We start from the raw sequence: 21,944 nt of genomic DNA, 5'->3' as shown, positions 1-21,944 counted from the left end.
GTGTATTCCGAGGTATTTGATTTTGTGAGGTGCAATTTTAAAAGGTATCGTATTTTTGTATTCCTTTTCTAATATTTCCTTGCTGGTATACAGAAATGCAACTGACTTCTGAATGTTAATCTTATATCCTGCTACTTTGCTGAATTTATGAATCAGTTCAAGTAGTTTTGGGGTTGAGTCCTTAGGGTTTTCTATGTATAGTATCATGTCATCTGCATACAGTGACAGTTTTATCTCTTCTCTTCCTATATGGATGCCTTTTATTTCTTTTGTTTGCCTAATTGCTGTGGCTAGGACTTCCAAAACGATGTTGAAGAGCAGTGGTGAGAGTGGGCATCCCTGTCTTGTTCCAGATTTGAGTGAGAAGGCTTTCAGTTTTTCCCCATTGAGGATTATATTTGCTGTGGGTTTATCATAAATGGCTTTGAGGGGGAGGGAGTGGGAGGGATCGGGAGCTTGGGCTTATCTGACACAACTTCGAATAGATTTACAAGGAGATCCTGCTGAATAGCATTGAGAACTTTGTCTAGATACTCATGTTGCAACAGAAGAAAGGGTGCGGGAAAAAATGTAATTGTAATGTACACATGTAAGAATAACCTGACCCCCTTGCTGTACAGTGGGAAAATTTTAAAAATTATTTAAAAAAAAGAAGAGATAAACAACAAACAAAAGAAATACCCCAAAATAATTTGGAGTCCACTATATAGAAGACATAGTGGACTATCAAATGGAGAGTCTAGATTTAAAGAGGTATGAACATATATAATGTGGCAGACACACTGGCTTGGGATGGGTGCAAGGGATGCATTAAATTTAAAACTATATTTTGGATCACAGTGGTTTTACTGTAATAAGTAGATGACAATCAAGAAGATGACTTTAAAGGTCAAGATTCATTCCTGGGTTAAGATTCCGCATCTTATTGCAAAATGAATTTCATTGATTTTATTTTTATTTCATTTTTCCTGGAAATTCCCTTTCAAACACATATACACATTTGCATTCACATCTACACATAGAATCATTCAAATTTCCCCAACTGTATATAATACAGGTCCTTTGTTTCCTTTAGGAAAAAACAAAACAAACAAACAGAACCCACCCACCCCCAAACTAAATTGTAGCTCTTTTCCTTGTTTCTGTAAAAGCCTAGCCTTAATAAAATGAAGAAAGTCAGGTAAGATTTTCTTCTTTTTCCCACACTCCAAAATGAGGAAGTCACGGACCCATTTAGGAGAGAGGGGCTTCCATATGAAGCATAAATGGTGTTGCTTTACTTCTTGGAGTTTCATAAGGTTACCAGAAATATAAATGCCAGAGTAGAGAAAGTGCAAGAAAGTAAGCATTATTGCTCTTGTAACCAGCCCCAAGTCATTGAAGGTGGTTTCACTTGGCAAGAAGAGTCATGCTTCTAAATTAAGCATCCAAGGGTTTCCTGGAACCCACAGACAGGACAGAACAATCCAGACGGTTGAATATTGACCCACTGAGTGTTAATGAAACATAAAACAACAGAGAAATCACTCTCTCTGGACCCACACCTCCTTTCTTTTTTTGCCTCCATATTCTTTGAGCCATGATTTAACTGAAGTCCAGGGAAAACAGGGAAATTGTCTATATGAGTAACTAGGACAGGAGTAAAAGGAATATAGGAAAAAAAGTTTAATTCCACATTTATGTATTACTCATATGAACCCTGTCCTGTGTAAGAGGTACAATAATCCCTGTCCTTGGGGGGGTTTCAGTCTCTTAGAAAGAGGAATACAATATGCCTCAACTCAACAAAAGAACAGAGTAATACAGTATGAAGCAGAACACAGTGTAATGCAGCATGGAACTGAACACAAGAATACTGTATGAAGCAGTGCAGGTAAGAAGTACCAGCTGACTGATGAGATTATATAAAAGATCTCAGTTTGACCCTACCCTACCTTCTCACCATCTTCCTCCAAACAAAACTCCAGCCAATCTTTCAACTCCCTTTGTCTTGGTATGTGTTATGCCCTGGGCTTTTGAATTACGCCACCCTTTTCTTTGCTTGGCATTTTCCAGTGTATCCTTCTCCAATATCTAGGTCTGATGAGACCATATCTGCCTTCCCAGACAAAATTCTTTGTGGCCGTATTTTGGAAACATTGTGGTTACAAAGGAAGTGACATTTCTGGTTTTTTTTTTTTTTTTTTGTCAATATTATGATAGTCTAGAATAAGACATTGCAGATGTTGAATAAATATTTACTGGGTGAGTAAACACTTTGGTTACATTTTTAAATAAATGCACTAATTTATTTAAATTTATTTAATCTCTCATTGCATGTGATCTATTTCTGCAGGGAGACTTTAAGTCCACAGTGGACTTTCCAGTGGGGACCACAGAGAATATCCCAAGTGCTTAAGAGATGTCCACGGAGCGAGTGTGAGCTGAAGTCATTGCAAATTGAGGTGGAGAGGTGAAGTTCATGACCAGCTTTGTGTTTAAATGATACTGGTAGAAAAAGAGAAAGGGATATGTCTATCAAGGTCATCTTTTGCTATGCCTCCTGATCAATGATTGGAGATCTTTCAGCCTGAGAGTTTATATGGACTCAGTGTTGTGCCAGCTGCTAACAGCCTTTGAGAGCAGCCAACTTAAAATTCCTGGGATTTTGCAAGTTCATTAACAGTTGTTAAAACACAACTATTATCAAAAATTAAGTTCTACAAAAATTTCAATTAAATAAATTACATTCAAAAGATAAGTACTGAAAACATAGAAATTCCTCATTATTTAATGTATTTAATATTATATGCAATAAATATTATAGATAAAAGTCATTATGTGTTACATTATCTATGCTCTTAAAGTCATTTATACCCATGTATCTATACGGTAAAAAAACATGTTGTGCTTCCCTATTCTGCATTCACCGACGTACTGTTGGTAGCTTGAAATTGGCTATGGTAGGAATATTTATAGAAATTAGCAAAGACTACTAATGAAACCTTATTTATTACTTTATTCCTAGAGAGCCTGTAGTTAAATACTTACCAGCACAGCACTGAATATCTGATGTTTAAGTATTGTTTATCTAAAGAAAGTTTTGGGCTGTGGTATGTCTGTACTCCTTCCTGAAAACCCCCTGATTGCTTTATTAGGCAAATCTACTGAATGTTATTTTAATCCTAAGAAATATTAATGATATTTGAAGGAAGGCTATTTGTCTAAGCAGCTTTGGGAAAGAGAGAAGTGTCTTAATGCTTCTTGCTAAGCCTAACCATCTTTAGCAGTACTGTTCAGCTCTTCTACCTGTTAGTGATGCAGTAATTTAAAAGCATGCTGCTTTGCCCCAAAGAGAAAAGGCACCTCATTAATATTTAATAACATTAATGGAAACATCATTGGCTGCCTCCAAGCTGTGGACTTCTTCATTAACTTCTGCTAAATGTATATTAAAATCTCCCTTACTGCTCAACCTCTCTCCAAGCTCTGGAGTTTTCATGATTTCAGCAAACAAGCCGTTCCAGCTGCTTCTCCAGCTTCCTAGGGAAAGGTGTTTTTCTGTTGAATTGTGACATTTGGAGAGAATGTACCAGAAAGTTTTATTTGCCTTGGGGAAGTAAGCTGCCTCAGCTTCTGCAAACACACAAGTAGTTTCCTTTAAGAAATAAGTCACCTCTGTATCTTTCTTGACTAGGAAAGGATTTAGAACTTCTAAAAGTTTAGGGGGACACTTGCGCATTTCCAGGAACCAGCACGAGCTCCAAATCCTATCCTAGAGGGAGCCTTAGTTGATCCAAAGAAGGGATAGACAAGGAAAGGCTCAGAAATTAAAAAAAAAAAACAACCTTCTGCACATCAGAATAGAAAGAAACATGTGTATTCCTTGGGTCCAGTTCCCTCAGATGACATGTTGGAAAGGAGAAGCCAAAAGAGGAGAAATGCCTTGTTCAAGATTGTACACAGCTAACCATGTCCACCAAAAGTGATCACTGAGAGGCCTGATCCCTCCTTCAGCATTAGTACAATCCCATGAAAATCCATTTCACCAACAGTAGGTAAGGCCCCTGAGTCCCTGGGAATGACATTCTGATCCTCCTGGAGCCAGCCAAGTCATGATCTCTGCTGGCCCAGTGGTACAGGGTATCCTACTCCAAGACCATGCACAACCCTATTATAGCATTTTTGATCCCCAGTACCTCCATTCTCCCATTTGGGAGTTGAGATTTGGGGCTTAGTGTTCCACAGGTGTCTCTGTCTCATTTTAGGAGACAGTACAGCATGCTGGGTTTGGGTTTTTGGCACAGCATGAACACTCAGCAAAGAGAAGCAACCACAACAAAAATGATGGAATAATAATTGCCATGATTATCATTTGCTAAGGCTTAAGCCTAAACACAGCTATAGAGATAGAATGATGATTACATCCAAATCATTTCAAAAATTGTTTGAAAAACCAAATAACCATCATGCAAGTATTTCTCCTAGTCTAACCCATGCTAGCCATCGGCCCTTATCCCACCACTCATCAACAATCATCACATATCTGCTTTCTCTGATCTGCTGCCTATTTTCCTTGTACTTACTCAGCAGCAAATCTACAAAGCTCCATCACCTCCTACAGGCAGCCTTCAATCCTTATTCCAGTCTGCAGGGATCTCCTTGTTCTAACCATTCCCAGCACTTGCAGGTAGGACCAATGCTCGGTGCCCCATGGGACCCTACATGATAATGGAAATGTTTTACATCTATGCTATCCAATATAGTAGCCACTAGCCAGGTATGAGTAGTGAGCACCCGAAATGTGGCTAGTGAAATTGAAGAAATAAATGTTTAATTGAATTTAATTAAAATGCAAATAACCACATGTGATTTGTGGCTATTATAACGTACATCATAGGTTTGGATCATGAAATTCAGTACCCAGTTATACCCTTTATTATTTGTTGTCATACCTTCTTTGCATTCAATAACTCTGGCTTATACATCTTTGATTGTTTTTTACTAGGCATTTCTATGAACACCTAGTTCATAGAAAAAGCTATGATTAATGGGGCATTATATGCAGAAAACTAAAGGTTGAATGGATTGCAGACACATGTGAATTTATGTACTATGGTACCCCAATTTTTCCCCTCCCTCTTTTACATTACTACATGATAAATGCACTCTGTATCTGGAACTCTACTGGATATGGAAGGTAAACACAAAGACATATTAAGACTTAGGACTAATCAACTGAAAAGCTTTTGCACAGCAAAGGAAACCAAAAAGAAAACTTTCAGAATGGGAGAAAATAGTTTCAAATGATGCAACCGACAAGGGCTTAATCTCTAGAACATATAAGCAACTTATACAACCCAACAGCAAAAAAACCAATCAATCAATGGAAAAATGGACAAAAGACCTGAATAGACTATTCTCCAAGGAATATATACAGATGGCCAGCAAACACATGAGAAAATGCTCAACATCGCTGATCATAAGAGAAATGCAAATCAAAACAACCATGAGATACCACCTCACACCAGCCAGAATGGCCCTCATTAATAAGTCCACAAATAACAAGTGCTAAAGGGGTTGTGGAGAAAAGGGAACCCTCCTGCACTGCTGGTGGGAATGTAAACTGGTACAGTCACTATGGAGAACAGTTTCGAGATACCTTAGAAATCTATACATAGAACTTCCAGATGACCCCACAATCCCACTCTTGGGCATCTATCCGGACAAAACTCTACTTAAAAGAGACACATGCACCCTCATGTCCATTGCAGCACTATTCACAATAGCCAGGACATGGAAACAACCCAAATGTCCATCAACAGATGATTGGATTCGGAAGATGTGGTATATATACACAATGGAACACTACTCAGCCATAGAAAAGAATGACATAATGCCATTTGCAGCAACATGGATGGAACTAGAGAATCTCATACTGAGTGAAATGAGTCAGAAAGACAAAGACAAATACCATATAATATCACTTATAACTGGAATCTAATATCCAGCAAAAATGAACATCTCCACAGAAAAGAAAATCATGGACTTGGAAAACAGACTTGTGGCTGCCTGATTTGAGGGGGAGGGAGTGGGAGGGATCGAGAGCTTGGGCTTATCAGACACAACTTAGAATAGATTTACAAGGAGATCCTGTTGAGTAGCATTGAGAACTATGTCTAGATACTCATATTGCAACAGAACAAAGGGTGGGGGGAAAAATATAATGTGTACATGTAAGGATAACGTGATCCCCTTGCTGTACAGTGGGAAAATAAAATTTAAAAAAAAAAGACTTAGGACTCTGAAGTCAGAATATTATTTTGAATGAGTTAACCTCTTTGTGTTTTGATTTCTTCATCTATAAAGTGCCTGTGATAAAAGACTCTCTTTGCAGGAGGTGGTTGAGAAGATTAAGTAAGACAATACATCTCAAATACTTGGTACATAGTAGGTGCTCAGTAAAATTACTGCTGTATGAGTAGGTAAGTGAGTAAGGAAAGAAAATTACTGGATATAATTCTAGTCTAATTTGGTTTCTCACTGAACAAATGCATTTGGACCTCCTGGGGGCAACTAGTTCCTCAGAGGCCTCAGAGGACTTCAGAGCAGACCCTTTACACCCCCTTTTCTGACTACCCACTAGTCTCTGACAAAGTGAATTCTCCTTGAGGATTTGTTTCTGGCCCCTCAACAATACCCTGATGGAGGTTACTGCAAAGTGGTTCTCTATAGTAAGCATGGGGCTTGGGGATTTATGAGACCATTAATTAGAAATGTATGCGGTTACTGAATCTGACTAGGAACCATGAGGTTGCGGGTTCGATCCCTGCCCTTGCTCAGTGGGTTAAGGATCTGGGGTTGCTGTGAGCTGTGGTGTAGGTCGCAGACGCGGCTTGGATCCTGCGTTGCTGTGGCGCTAGCGTAAGCCAGCGGCTACAGCTCCAATTTGACCCCTAGCCTGGGAACCTCCATATGCCACAGGAGCAGCCCAAGAAACGGCAAAAAAAAAGAAAGAAAGAAAGAAAGAAAGAAAGAAAGAAAGAAAGAAAGAAAGAAAGAAAGAAAGAAAGAAAGAAAGAAATATTAATATTTATGTAAAATTCATACTTATTACTGATACCATCTCTGGATGGAAGGGTGAAAGTTGTGAAAAGTTAATGGTGATCCACCAATAAACATGTATGAGGATCTATAAAGTCTTCCTTCTACAAGCAGAAGAGGGATATTGGTGGGAAATATCCTTCCTTTGTGAATTCAGGCTGCACTCCTTAACTTTTCCACCAAAATCAAGACATTTAACCCATCCTCTCCAGTCTCCACTCCCTGTTGTCTCTGAGACTTAAAAGTTGCCTGGATCAATCAAATGAACATGACCCGATTTGATTTCAGAAAACAGTTAGTTGGAATGTGCAAGATAATCACTTACACTGACCAAGCTGGGTTTTTCAGATTCCTCTGCTAACACTTCCCGGTAGGAAGGAGCATTGAGAAGGAGACAGGGCTATGACACAGTTACAGTACACAGCTTTTTAGCATGAGTATTTATGATAAACAAATTCTATTTGATGGAAAAAGTATATTTAAACAATACCTATGGTTATTGAAGTTGACTTAAAAATAGCAAACAAATTTAAAGATTTAGTCCCACTGTCCATAAAAACCATCGTAACACAAACAAACATAAGAACACAAATTTCAGAAATCCAACTCTCTCTTCCATACTCGAAAGTAGTGCAGAAATGCTTTTTTTGGTCACATGATTTTTTTTTTTTTTTGCGTGTGTTCTCAGATGATGGCAACTAATCCAGCCTCAAGTCTTGTGTGTTTATTTATCCTACCTCAGACTCAAGTGGTTCTATTTTCTTTTTAATATGAGGTGTGGTTGGCTATGGAAAGGCAAACATATAATTTCTTATACATCTTCCCCTAAAATTCTATGGTCTTCTCATACACCCTATACCTACAATTCTAGTACCAATGGCCAAAACTACTTCATTTGGCATTGGTTTAGAATTAATAGAACATTTTATATGAAACCTTGAGTTTTAATTTTATAATAACCAAACTTGGTGACCCTATTTCTTCTGAAAAATAAAGTGACTTTAACATAATAAAGACTCTGATTTATTGAGAAGTGGCATTATATACAGGGGAGAATATGGAATTTATCTAGACTTGCATCTGATCCTCATCTCTCTTCCAATTTATGTGCACTTGGTCAACTTACATTCCAGATGCTGAATTTCTCCCCCCTAAACTGTCATAATAGTGAATTGACATTAGAGGGCATAAAGTCCAGGTGGTACCTCTACCACTGCAAGTGTGAGAACCATAGAGGATTTTGCAATGGCTTTTCTCCCTCCTGCTTTACTTACAAGTGCATCCTGACAGCAATTGCTAAAGAAGGAGTCAGAAATAGTTTAAGCAATGCCATTTCCATTGAAAAAAATGGATGACACCCAAAGGTACAACATTGAAGACAGTGCTTATTTGAATGTGTGAGCTCTGGCTAGTTGCTAAAAATACCACAGAGACCACTTAACCCTGGGGTACAAGATTAACAACAGCAGCAGCAAAAGCTATTTGCACCATTAGGATAAACTCCTTATCCACTTTAATGATGTATGTGAATTCATTTATTCCTCCCTAGGACCCAATGAGATACATGTTATATATTTGTATTTTACAGTCCAGGAGTTGAAGTCATAGAGATTAGAGTCAATTTCCCAAGGTCAAAAACTGAATATCAGAGCTTGGATTTTTTTTCCAGACTAGTAAATGTTAACATAAACTGCTGAAGGAAAAATATTTATGTTACAATTCTTACTCTTTATCAATTAATTATAAGGCTTTCTAACAATAGGTGAGGGTATAGCACAGCTCAGAGAGACACAGGAGAAAACGTAGCATAACATAAACAAAAACATCTGCTACTGTGGATGCAATATGCAGAAAGACAGAGGGAAGCCTGATATTCATATTCTGAATATTTGGGTTGACATCAATATGTCATGTACCATAATTCTGTGTGGCTTACTGTATAAAGTGCTATGACTATTTTTCTGGATTGTGGTTAATAATTAAAATTCATTCTCCCCAAATATGAAAATATCCTTTGTTTCTGAAGGGTCAAAAATGCCACAGGTGGGATTCTGCCATTAAAATTAAATTCAATTTGTCCCATTTCATTCGGATGATTCTTGCTGAAGTCAAATTGTTCTAGGCATGAGTTCATGGATGAAGAGTTCATACAGTGCAGTCATGGTCACCTAACAAGCTTGCTGTCACCAGCTATAGTCCTAGTAGAAAGTAGGAAATGAAAGATAGCTTGCAGCACCAATCAAGCTTTAAAAACGGCTGGATTAAATGAGGATGGAAAGGGTGAGGCTGCTGCACAGGGGCAGCTGTTTTGTACCCATCTGGGCTTATTTCTCTTACTAGATGGGAGGAAAGCACTGATGCAGCTTTGATGCTTCCCTTTATCTTCCATGTTTATAGGCTGAGACTTGAGCCCTTATGCTATATATATATATACATAAATATATATAATGATTTTTATTTTTTTCCATTATAGCTGGTTTACAGTGTTCTGTCATTTTTCTACTGTACAGTATGGTGACCCAGTTACACATACATGCATACATTCTTTTTTCTCACATTATCATGCTCCATCATAAGTGACCAGACATAGTTCCCAGTGCTACACAGCAGGATCTCATTGCTAATCCATTCCAAAGGCAATAGTCAGCATCTATTAACCCCATGATTGGATTAGGAAGATGTGGTATACATACACAATGGAATACTACTCAGCCAAAAAAGAGAACAAAATAATACCATTTGCAGCAACATGAATGGAACTAGAGACTCTCATCCTGAGTGAGGTAAGTAAGAAAGACAAATACCATATGATATCACTTATATCTGGAATCTAATATACAGCACAAATGAATCTTTCCACAGAAAAGAAAATCATGGACTTGGAGAATAGACTTGTGGTTGCCAAGGGGGAGGGGGAAGGAGTGGGATGGATGGGGTGCTTGGGGTTAACAGATGCAGACTATTTCCTTTGGAATTTTTTTTTTTAATCTGGAATAATTTATGAAAATTCTAAATTGAGCTTCAGCTTTGGACTCTCCTCAAAGAAACAACATTCAAAAACATCATACAACTTTGTGATGCTTACTGTTGGTTAGACACTGAAGATGCAACAATAAAGACAGTCTAAAATTCCTGCCCTTACACTCTACTGGGGAAAGATGGGCAGCTATAAAGCAATCAAAAAAAAAAAAATCTCTACTTGTGGTTAACACTAAGAATCCAACAAAACAGGGCTATGTGACAGAGAGTGCTCAGGTAAAGTGATATTAGATGATCTCAGACGGTGTTTCTGAGGAGTTGATGTTTTCACTGAGGCACCTAATAGTGATAAGATCTGATTTAGGTTTTTAAATATAATTTTGTTTTCTCTAATGATATATATTTAGGGTGACCAGAGGGGAAGTAGAGAGTGAGTTAATAAATGGTTGGAGTGATCCAGATTGCAATGAACATGGTCACAGATGCTTTGAGTTAGAATGTGTTTTGGAAATAGAAACTTACAAGGATTTGCAGATGGCCTGGACATGAGGGTAAAGGAAGGGGAAAATCAAGCTCTCCTGAGATTTTTACTTAAGCAAATGAGTGGGTGTCTGTATGTTTTACTGAATTTGGGAAAACTGGTCCAGGGATGGGAGCCTTAAGAAAAGTGAGAGCCTACTCCCAGTAGTGGGTATTGAGGAAGAGTTCTGCTTTGGCTACATTAAGTTTGAAATCCCTATTAGCAATTCAAAGGAAGATGGATGCTGAGTAAACAGATGGACACAAATGTCTTTATCCAAGAAGAGATACAGGCCTGAGCTGGAAGTGAATATTTGGAAATTACTGAGTCAATAGCTAGTAAATGAGATTCAAAGTCATTCTCTGGGATTGTCATTAGAGGGAGAAAAAAGAAGCCATGATAAGGGTTCATTTGGAAGAACACAATTTGAGTTAATGTGTCTGGAGGGAACTGTCCAAGGTGCCAGCTCTCTGGGCTCTCTGTGCCCAGCCCAGCTTCTCTGGGACTCTCCAGGACAGCTGCCCACTGAAGATGAGAACTCCCCTTGGACATGCTGTTCTGCTAGAACCATGATCTTCCATGTGAAAATGCCTCTTCCTGTCCTCCTTCCAGGGATGCAGACTTCCCACCTGGCTAGGAACAGGGGTAGCCAGGCCTGCAGGCCAGCAGACACACCTCCTACCTCTGAGTCATGCCTTTCTCCCCAACTTCATCTTCACCTTCATCCCCCAAACCAGCAAATATCTAGTTGGAATTGGTGACGAGATATGAAGGGACTCACCATTCAAAGTCCCAGTCGGCACAGACACATGGTTCGGAGACCACTGTCCCTGAGGCGTCTCTGCTCAGGGCACACTGAGCGCCTGGCTTGCGTTTCTTGAAAATTTTCCTTTCTCCCATGACGCAAGGCTCCCCCTTAGGAAGAAAATCAACAGTGAGAGAGGCAGAAAAACACAAAGAAGGTGAACTAAACCACCTCACCTTTTATTTATTTTATTTTATTTTATTTTATTTTATTTTATTTTATTTTATTTTAATTTTTTCCCGCTGTACAGCATGGGGATCAAGTTATTCTTACATGTATACGTTTTTTTCCACCCTTTGTTCTGTTGCAACATGAGTATCTAGACATAGTTCTCAATGCTACTCCACAGGATCTCCTTGTAAATCTATTCCAAGTTGTATCTGATAACTCCTGATCCCTCCCACTCCCTCCCTCTCCCGTTGGACAGTCACAAGTCTATTCTCCAAGTCCATGATTTTCTTTTCTGTGGAGATATTCATTTGTGCTGTATATTAGATTCCAGGTATAAGTAATATCATATGGTATTTGTCTTTGTCTTCTCTTTTGGTCTCTTTAGGTAGAAATCGCCTTCCCACTAACCATCTGGGAGTTCCAGAGATTAAAAAGCTGATCTTTACTGCCACGCAAGAGGAGCACTGTGGGAAGCTGGCCTATCACTGCTACTCCACCTAACCCAGTCAGTGATTTCGACTTGGCCTTGTTTCTTCTCCACATCCGTGGAGAATACAAAAACTCCAAGTCATCCTCACAGACCACAGGCAACTTCCCAAATGGCTTAAGTAGAAATTCTAATGGAAAGGAACCTACTTCTGGCATATTTTTCATCTTCAGAGTAAACCTGAAGTGGACCCAACAGGAGTCCTGTCTATGATAAACAACCATGCCTATGTCCTTACTCCCAGTCAAGGGTAAAAAGAGAAGTTGGTGCAAATTATATGCATCCAATAATTATTAAAGAAAAACAGTCTGCCTCTGCATATGGAGCCCCTCACTCCCACCTTTCACCCCTTCTCTGTGGTCCTACCTGCAATGATCCTTCCAGCTAGTCTGAGAAATCCTCTCATGCTTCCTATTAGAACCTGTGATGGTCAAACCATTGGCCAGTCTCCTAGTTTGGGAAGTTTATCTCTCCATGGGTAGCACTAAAATCTCAGGTTATCATTGTCACCTTTCCCTCAGGCTGCTCAGTGATTTCAAGAAGAAGATCAGGATTCCAGAGTGCAAAATGATCCCCAAATATCATCTAGCCCTGCTAGATTTGGGTGTGTGGGCTCCAGACCCTCCCCCATAATCCACCATTATCCTCAGTTGACTCGCTACTTTCCTCCTCAAAATAGGATGGCCTAGTAGGACCAAAAAGAACTTGCAGTAGCTCCTATTTCTAGGACCCAGGATTCCTCCACCCTGCCCTGTACCTGATTGAGCAGGTGCCAGGTCTGGAAGTCCTCCTTATTGCAGCGCCGGCTGAAGATTGATTTGTAGTCCACCTTCACCAACTGCCATTCAGAGCGGAGGCTGAAGTGACCAAAAACTCTAAGGGTTTTCAGGGGAGGATGAGCAAGACAAGAAAAGGCCCCACGGTCAGTCACCAGTGCACAAAGACTGGGGGGAGAGAGGACCAAATTGCAGACTTCACCAATTTTTCCAAAGCCAGGTCTTTGATGGCCACTGAGGGGAAAGTCACTGCCCACACAATTTCAGTCAACTGACCTAGTATTCACTGCGGGTTTAAAACAAACTTTTTGTATGTGCGCAAAAGTATTGTATGTGCTTTACAAGAGGCATTTTTTTTATTTTTTTTATTTTTTTTTGTCTTTTTTTTTTGTTATTGTTGTTGTTGTTGTTGTTGCTATTTCTTGGGCCGCTCCCGCGGCATATGGAGGTTCCCAGGCTAGGGGTTGAATCGGAGCTGTAGCCACCGGCCTATGCCAGAGCCACAGCAATGCAGGATCCGAGCCGCGTCTGCAACCTACACCACAGCTCACGGCAACGCCGGATCGTTAACCCACTGAGCAAGGGCAGGGACTGAACCTGCAACCTCATCGTTCCTAGTCGGGTTCATTAACCACTGCGCCACGACGGGAACTCCACAAGAAGCATTTAAATATAGAAAGGTGTGGAGAAGGAAAAATTTTCCCAATCATCTACAACCCTCTACTCATGGAGAACATTTGCTCATTTATTTGTTTGTTTTTAGCGCTGTGCCTGTGGCAGATGGAAGTTCCCAGGCTAGGGGTGGAATTGGAGCTGCAGCTGCCAGCCTACACCACAGCCACAGCAATGTGGAATCCAAGCTGTGTCTATGACCTAGACTGCAGCTCATGGCAACTCTGGATCTTAACCCACTGAGTGAGGCCAGGGATCAAACCTGTGTACTTATGGATACTAGTTGGGTTTGTTACTGCTGAGCCACAAAAGGAACTCCATGTTGCTCATATTTTACATATGGCCTTCTTCTTAATGCAAACACTACTATTATATCTACTGATGTCCCCTGGCAAGGACTCAGTTTTCTCACCTGAAAATTGTACATAGATGTGTTGAGGTGAGGGTAGATTAGCTGATCTAAAAGATGACCTTGCCAGTTCCAATATTCTGACTGAATCTAAGCATGCTTTACTTGAAATTCTCATTGCTTAATTTACATGAATACCACGCTCTTTTTCCCTTCTCTGAGAAATCATAGTTGTCTTGTAAAAGGAACTCATATTTATGTAAAGCAAAGAAGCACACCATCTGTGAGATTTAGATAATCAATACTGACCTTTTCAAAGACCAGCAGTTGATATCCCTATAAATATGAATGATCAATCGTTTCAAGAAAAAGAGAAGAAAAGACTGATCATCCATACTCCACTCAGTGGCATGTCTTGTAATTACAATGCAAGGCATCCATCACCGTGATGGAAAGGGGAGACCAGTCACGCTGGGAAGAGAAACAGATTGAGGTCTTTCAAGGAATTGGATGGCTTGCATTCCAGCAAGACTTAACCACACTCTCAGCCCTGGGTTCTCCTTTTCCCAAATTCAAATAGTCTTATAGTGACACTAAGAGACTACTTCTCTCTAAGGGATATTTCCTTCTGCTATATGAAAGATGAGGATGCTATCGTAGGGGTGGAGATGACTAAATTTGTGAAACTGAGAAAGCAATAGGTTTTGTAGATCATGCAACTTAAAATACACCTCAGGGAAGGATTTTCAATGTTTTATCAGTTATATGTTAAATAAAGCTTTTATACAGCTTTATAAAAAAAAAAGATTAAATAGGCTTGAGGGAGGAACTAAGGGTCTCTCCTTTAGCACAACTTCATGGTCTTTGCATAAATTTTACTTTAGCCTTGAGTAGTAGGAGCTACAGGGTCTAAAATACCCTGGATTGTGTGGCCAATACCATGTGGGCTACCTCCCCCCAAGGTCTCTCTGTTCTATTGTATTCTTGCCATATTCAGTGGTACCCAAATCCAATGCATTCAAACCAGGTCTACACTAATGTATTTCTACTATTCAGTTCTGGTTCAGTTCATGGAGAAGTCATGAGTCAGCCTTTTTTTTTAACATTTAACAAAACTGTTATATCTTATTAAAAGTTTCTATTTGTTTTAAGAGAGTAGAATAAGGTTAAAATCTCATCAAGCAAAAACAGACCAACAAACAGAAAAGTAGGGTAAATCTTAATGAATGTCCCCTTCTATCCAGACCATCCAAATCCTCTACATCCTTACCTCCTTTAGTAAGTCTTCCTGGATCGGAGTACTTTAAGTAGCAGGATACCGGTGATGCTAAACAAAAAACAAAACGCTTCTGCCTACTTCACATAGTTTTCAGTGATATTATGGACCTCAAAATACATCATGTCAGATTAACCCCATTCCTCTCTATGAAAGGATTACTAGACAGACAGAAGAGGGAAATTAAGGTGTATGATTTACCTGGATATAAACAAGGTATCTAACAGGGTATGCTATAGCAGCCTTGAAGAAAAGATGAAAAAATATGATCCAGATGCTAGTAAAATTATGTGGTTGAACAGTACCTAATTACAGCATTAAAATCAAGCAGGAGGGAGGGTGAGTACTTAGCTGCAAGGTTCTGCTGTCGGCTCTTTCTTGTTCATCATTTTTATTAATGACTTGAAGACATGGAAATAATGGTCGTCATTGGAAATTGCATTTTCTAATGACACATGGCTGGTAGAAACAATCAATATGCTTGATGGAAGAATCAAGACCCAAAAAGGTCTTGACAGACTGAGGAGACAGGGCTGAATTTAATAACATGTGACATAATGGGGGAAAAGGTCAGGTCCTACCCTGGCAACTACATAAGCACTAGATGAAAGAAATGGGGCTTGGTGCAGCTCAGGATAAATAATAATAATGCTGATGGTGATGATTTCCACTTAAGAGTTTTCATGCACAATGTTATTAATATACATAAGCAATTTAGAGAGATCAAAAATACTTAAGGTAATCTTAGAATGCATTAATTAATGCAGAATTTTGTATCATCTAGAACAATAGTGTCAATATCCTGGTCTGTTTTCCATTAAATCTATCAAAAAGAAAAATTCTAGTTTTAGTCTTGGATGTCACCATTCAAGAATGATATAGACTAATATATAACAATATAGACTAAAGTACACTTAGGAGCTTTGGTGGTAGTAGTAGAAGTTGAATCTCCTGAAATTTTAAATAAAAATATGCATATATTGGCTTGTATGTATTTATCTATGGAGAAATTGCATATATTTGATCAGTTTTCCAAAGGGTTCACAGTTACCAAAGTTTAAGGACCATTAGAAAAGAGAGTGATAGGGAGTTCCCACCGAGGCTCAGCGATAACAAATTCTACCAGCATCCACGAGGACATGGGTTCCATCCCTGGCCTCATTCAGTGGGTTAAGGGTCTGGCATTACCATGAGCTGTGGTGTAGGTTGCAGACATTACTTGGATCTGGCACTGTTGTGGCTGTGGAATAGGCTGGCAGCTGTAGCTCCTACCTGACCCCTAGCATGGGAACTTCCATATATGTGAGGTCAGCCCTAAAAAGACAGACAGACAGACAGACAGACAAGAAAAGAAGAGAAGAGAAAAGAAAAGAAAAGAAAAAAGAAAAGTGATAAAGATGATGTACTGAATTAAATAGTGGTTCCCCAAAGAGATACAATTGTACTGTAATCCCTGTCACCTGTGAGTGTGACCTTATTTGGATAAAGGTCTTTGAAGATGCTAAGTGAGTTAAGGATCTCAAGATAAAATCATCCTGGTCCTAAGTCCAATTGCAAATATCCTTATAAGAGATACGAAAAAAGAGAGACATACAGAAAGAAGATGATGTGAAGACAGAGGCAGAGATTGGAGTTATGCAGCCACAAGCCAGGGAACACCTGGAGCCACCAGAAGATGGAATAAGCCTAGAATGAATTCCTTCATAAATAAGAGGGAGGGTGGCCTTGCTTCCAGTTTGACTTTAGACTCTGGCCTCTACAACTGTGAGAGAATGAATTTCTGTTTGTTTGTTTGTTTGTTTTTCATCCACCCAATTTGTAGTAATTTGTCATAGCAGGCATAAGAAATAATACAAATGACAATATGATTTGAGACCCCTTTTCATCCATCTCTCCAAGGAGCAGTGAAAAAACTATGTCTGGTTAACCTGGTGATGACTTAGGAATGGAGAGGGGAGTGAAAACCAAAAAAAATGAGCACTCACCCAATTGCATGGCCTACTTGATCCCGAGCCTCTAAAGATTGTTCTACCCAACTCTTTGGGATATCCTGTTCCTGAGCTCAGAGTTCTCATTTTAGGAGTGAACATAATACAGGTACACAATCAGGACTTGTGGACTAATTCAGATTCCTCTCCTCTGAAACCCCGGCAGATCCATTCCTTTCACCTATATTTGTTTGGCTTCTATTCCAGACTTCCTTACACCATGTTTTCCAACTCTTTCCCCAAACCGTAAGTCAATTTTCTAATATTTCTACTTAAGAGTGTGGTAGTCTGCTTTCATGTGCCAGATGCAAATTTTTAAACATTTAAGATCAGGCTTATGAACTTTGCTTATTTCCTCATTGGACCCCAACTAAGATTGTGGGGTAAAATCCCTTAGCAACTTTCAGACATTGATGTCCTCCCCATCTCTCCATCATCAGCTCATGGTAGATCCCTTCCTGTGGGGCATGTGGCTCTGAAACAGGGTTTATCTTTTGCAAAGATATGGCTTCCCTAATTCTGTTCAGTATTGGTTTCATTCACTGTTATTTGGTTGGAGCTCATGGAAGATGAAGAAATGATGGAAACACAGCAAACTAAGTAGGAGATTAAAAAAAAGACTAACTTAATTTCAAGCATTTATCATCCCTTGTCATAACTACCCTTAGAACAGATGTTAAAATTCACAACATCCTTAGAAGTGAGAACCCAGGTGGGAAGTGAGAGGAACCATCAGAGAAGTCAGAGAAATCACATCCATCATTTTGGAATGATAAACACTGACTATATCCACTTGGTTCTGGAGTGGAAAAAGAAAACCTACATTGCTTCTAATTCAGAATACGATAAATCAGTTTCCCAGATAAAATGTTCTCATCTCCTGGAAATGTTCCTCTAAAGCTTATCATAAGTAAGGAAGGAACAGCATACCTGTCCCACTTGTGGTAACTTTTGGGGAAGAATGTTGTTCATATGTCAACTGAATATGAAAACTCAAGAGATGAGTAGGGTAGAAGAACCAAAGATGTGGAACATATCCAAAAAAAGATAATGTAATTCCAAAATCAGGTGCTACTTCCGTTAGAAAGCCTTCTGTGACTGTTTCAAAAATACTGAGTTCTCACTCCTCAGAAACTTGAATGGTCCTATTATCTTTAGACTAGAGGTTCTCCACTGTCTGCATCAGAATCACCTAAAGAGCTTGGTAAATATAGATCGTCTCCCACCCAGATTTTCTAATTAATATGTTTGGGGTAACTAATGAGGTGCCTGATTACTTGCATATCTAATAACTTCCCAGAGGATGCTGATGTTGTTGTCTCCAGGACCACTCTTTGAGAAATACTGTTCTAGACCACTTACCCATAATTTAATTTTCTTGTATTTTTTTTTATCAAATTTGTGTCAACCAATGAGAAAGCTCCATAAGGCTGGGAATGTTCTTGTACTTCTGTGTACCACACAAAGCCTTTCAACAGGAGTTGCTTGAAAAAGACTGGCTAACTAATTACTGAGTACTCCTGGAACAAGGCAATTCTAAAGGGTGGTTTCCTTCTTAAGTCTTTGGCAAAAAGAAGCTAATTCCCAGCATGCCCAAATCCACTGTCACCCACTATCCTACCACTTCCTTGCGATTACCAGCATAAACTATTTTGACCTTCTTTTCCAGAAATACATTTCTAGCCCCCTTCTGAACTCAAAGCATATTTTCACCAAAATCATAAAAACCCTGAGATAGAGTATGTGTAAATCTTGAAAATCCCAATTGATGATAAACATTCATTATCATTGCCCTAATTCTCACTGCTGGGACCTCCACAGACTCATACCAAAGATCCAGCTCATCAGGAGTTTTTGAATGGGTTGGCTCAAAATTCCTCGGGTAAGGTAAATATTAACCTCAAATGCAGGGTCTTTCTTTATTCTTGTTTGAGGTAACATTTTCTAGAGAGTGTTGGAGAAATCAGATACTCATACATAAATACAGATGACTGTCTGGAAACAGGTATCTTACCCTTTAGTTCCCCTGAAGAAGTTGCTCCCAACCATAGACTCAAATACATGAATTCACAGAGCCATTTCTCACAGTATGGATTTTCAGGAAAAAATCAATTAAAATTTATTACTTTTGTTTTCCTTTTTCTTTTTCCTTTGTCACCTGGATTTTTTTTTTTTTTCATGAGAGTTTTTGGCTCCACTCAAGATTCATTTTCCTCTTGGGCGAAGACCTGAGACCATTTCTCTCTTTTTTTAAACCCCTCTGCTGTCTGTCTGGACTGCTAATGGGACTCAGGTCACAAAATGCCCTCCTTCACTCCCGGGTGGTTAACTTTTAATATACAGGTGGTCTGGGCATAGAGGCAAGGGTATTAGGTAATGAAACAGAAGTCTTGTTTTTCCTAGCTCTGATCTGCTGCTAGATTAGCTAGATGACCTTAAGCCAATCATTTCATCCCTCAAACATCAGTGCCCTTAACAGAAGATTTAACAATTTAACAATTTTTTATCAGTGATACATGTACACAAAGGATGAGATGCAGAAGTAGTCTAAATGGAACATAGCCCGTTGAGGACAATTTCCAAGAGTTTATTTTCCTTCAATCCCTATGTCTGCCTCCAGGTAGATAGTCTGTCTATATTCTGGTGACCCCTGTACACAAAGGATTTATCTATAAGGGTCATTCATCTTTGTCTCCACTGGCACTTCTTTCATATAACAGATGCTCAATAAATACTTCTGGTTTGATTAATGGGTAGAATTAATCTATCAAAAAACCATCTACTTCTTCCAAAATTGGGGTAATAGCTTTATCTGCCCTTATTTCTGGGCCAAAGAACATGGCTTTGCTAGGTGTCCTTTGGGGTTTGGGAGTACAAAAACAATCTCAGGAAAATAGCATCAGCTTCTCTTCCCTTGTTATCATGGACTGTGCTAGGATTTCCACAAACAGCTGTGATTTGCTGGGATTGGAAATAACACACCTTCTCTAATCCACTATCCGGACCTGAATAAGCCTTGTAAGAAGGGAAGTGATTAATTTGAGAGAGGGAGGTGTTTTACAAAAATAAAAGACTTCATTAGAATTCCACACACACAAAGGGTTAGCTACTCATTAATTAAATGATTTCAAAGGGGATCTTGGTATATAATTGCTATAATTTAGGTGGAAACAATGCCATATTAAGTGTAATTAGAGGAGTAGGCTCTGTAAAGATGTTTTCCTCTTTAGCGGAGAGCAACTCTGGGTCGCCCGATTCCCCTCTGCACTGTAACCTGGTTCTTTTTTCAACCTCCAAATACATCAGCTTTCATATATAGTTATAAAAGCTGAGAGAGTTTCAAGGAGAGAGTGGTTGACCACAATCCTTCTAAAAGGAAAAGAACAAGAATTCCTTCCTAGGAAACCACTGGAAATACACAAAAGAAAGAGCAAACAGTGCACAGGGAGTTAGGTTAGAGGATGCCACTGCAGACTGACTTTTGAGGCAACATTTGGTCAGACTTAACTAGGATAATACTGTGTTGTCATCCACCTGCCCAGGACCTTCTCCATTTCCTTGATCTTCCTCAGTTACCCCAGAGCACGCACCTCGAGCTCTTCTAACCACCAGCTCTCCCAGCTTCACCTGCCTGAAGAAAACCTTAAGAAACAGAACAAGGCCAAAGCTGACTCCATCCGTTTCTTCTTGACTTTCCACTTTCTGTTATTGCCTCAACTGGATTCTCAGTTATCAGACTAGAAACCTCTGTGTGAGCAGAGACTCATCCCTCAACATGGTCCTCGATCTTAACCTCCAGCCTGACACTCAATCCTTATACATGTCTACAAACCCTCTCACATTCACCAACTCCATTTGTATGCCACGCCTGTGTGCTAGTAGTAATAATAGCTATCATTGATGGGTATCTGACAGAATGCTTGTCAGGTGCCAGGAACTCTGCTAAATGTTCCCTGGCTATTATCATCCTGAATCCTCCATACAATGCCTGAGAATCTTAGGTAAAGCCACTGCAGATGAGTAAACAGAGGACCTGGCCATACTCAAGGTCAAGATTGAGCTGGGATTCAAGTTGACTTTAATGTGAAGCTAAAGCTTTAACCAGTCACACTTCCTCTGGCTGAAGACTAATCCAGGCTCTCAGTACCTCTCGTCTCCTCACTAGTTTCACTAGTTTAAACCCTACATTCTCTTCCACTAAAAGAAGCATGATTTCCTAGTGCCTGCTTTTCCTCTGCCTGGGATACCTTTTCCAACTTCTCACCTTGTCCAAATCCTACCTACTCTACAAGTCTCAAGTCAAATAATATGCAGTCATTCTGGGGAGGGGGGCAGGAAGAAGGGAAGGAAATCTTTTCAAATCTAAGTAATTTTCAGTAACCATTTTGAGTTCTTTTTGTTTTTCTTTTTAGGGTCACACCTGAGGCATGTGAAAGTTCCCAGCTAGGGGTCTAATCGGAGCTGCAGCTGCTGGCCTGAACCACAGCTACAGCAGCGCTGGATCTGAGCACTGTCTGTGACCTACACCACAGCTCACAGCAATGCTGAATCCTTAACCCACTGAGCAAGGCCACAGATCAAACCAGTATCCTCATGGATTCTAGTGGGGATCGTAAACCACTGAACCATGAAGGGAACTCCCTTAAGTTCTTTTTTAAGAAAACAAAACTACTCTAAGTATACAAAGTTTTTTTTTTAAATTTATTTTTCTTATCATCACTTAAACATATTGATCTAATGGTAATGTTTAGAAAGAATATACTCTCAATGATATCAACTCTTTGGAACTAGCCTATCCTTTGCTTGTGGCCCAGTGTGCAGTCAATTTTATATATATA

At 39.4% G+C, this 21,944-nt stretch overlaps 1 protein-coding gene across 1 annotated transcript in view; it reads right to left on the bottom strand.

Moving 5' to 3' along the window:
• The window catches only part of SORCS3 (sortilin related VPS10 domain containing receptor 3), a 437,279-nt gene that overhangs the window by 42,533 nt on the left and 372,802 nt on the right, over positions 1 to 21,944 (bottom strand). Inside the window, exons 15-16 of the mRNA XM_047762685.1 lie at positions 12,803 to 12,920; positions 11,364 to 11,497 (exon numbers count right to left, since the gene is read on the bottom strand). Of these exons, the coding sequence (XP_047618641.1) occupies positions 11,364 to 11,497; positions 12,803 to 12,920 (252 nt within the window). The remainder of the gene's footprint in view (positions 1 to 11,363; positions 11,498 to 12,802; positions 12,921 to 21,944) is intronic.

This window comes from Phacochoerus africanus, chromosome 15 (assembly GCF_016906955.1).
Source record: "Phacochoerus africanus isolate WHEZ1 chromosome 15, ROS_Pafr_v1, whole genome shotgun sequence".
NCBI classification, from domain to species: Eukaryota; Metazoa; Chordata; class Mammalia; order Artiodactyla; family Suidae; genus Phacochoerus; species Phacochoerus africanus.
This window is presented reverse-complemented; position numbering and strand designations above follow the sequence as displayed.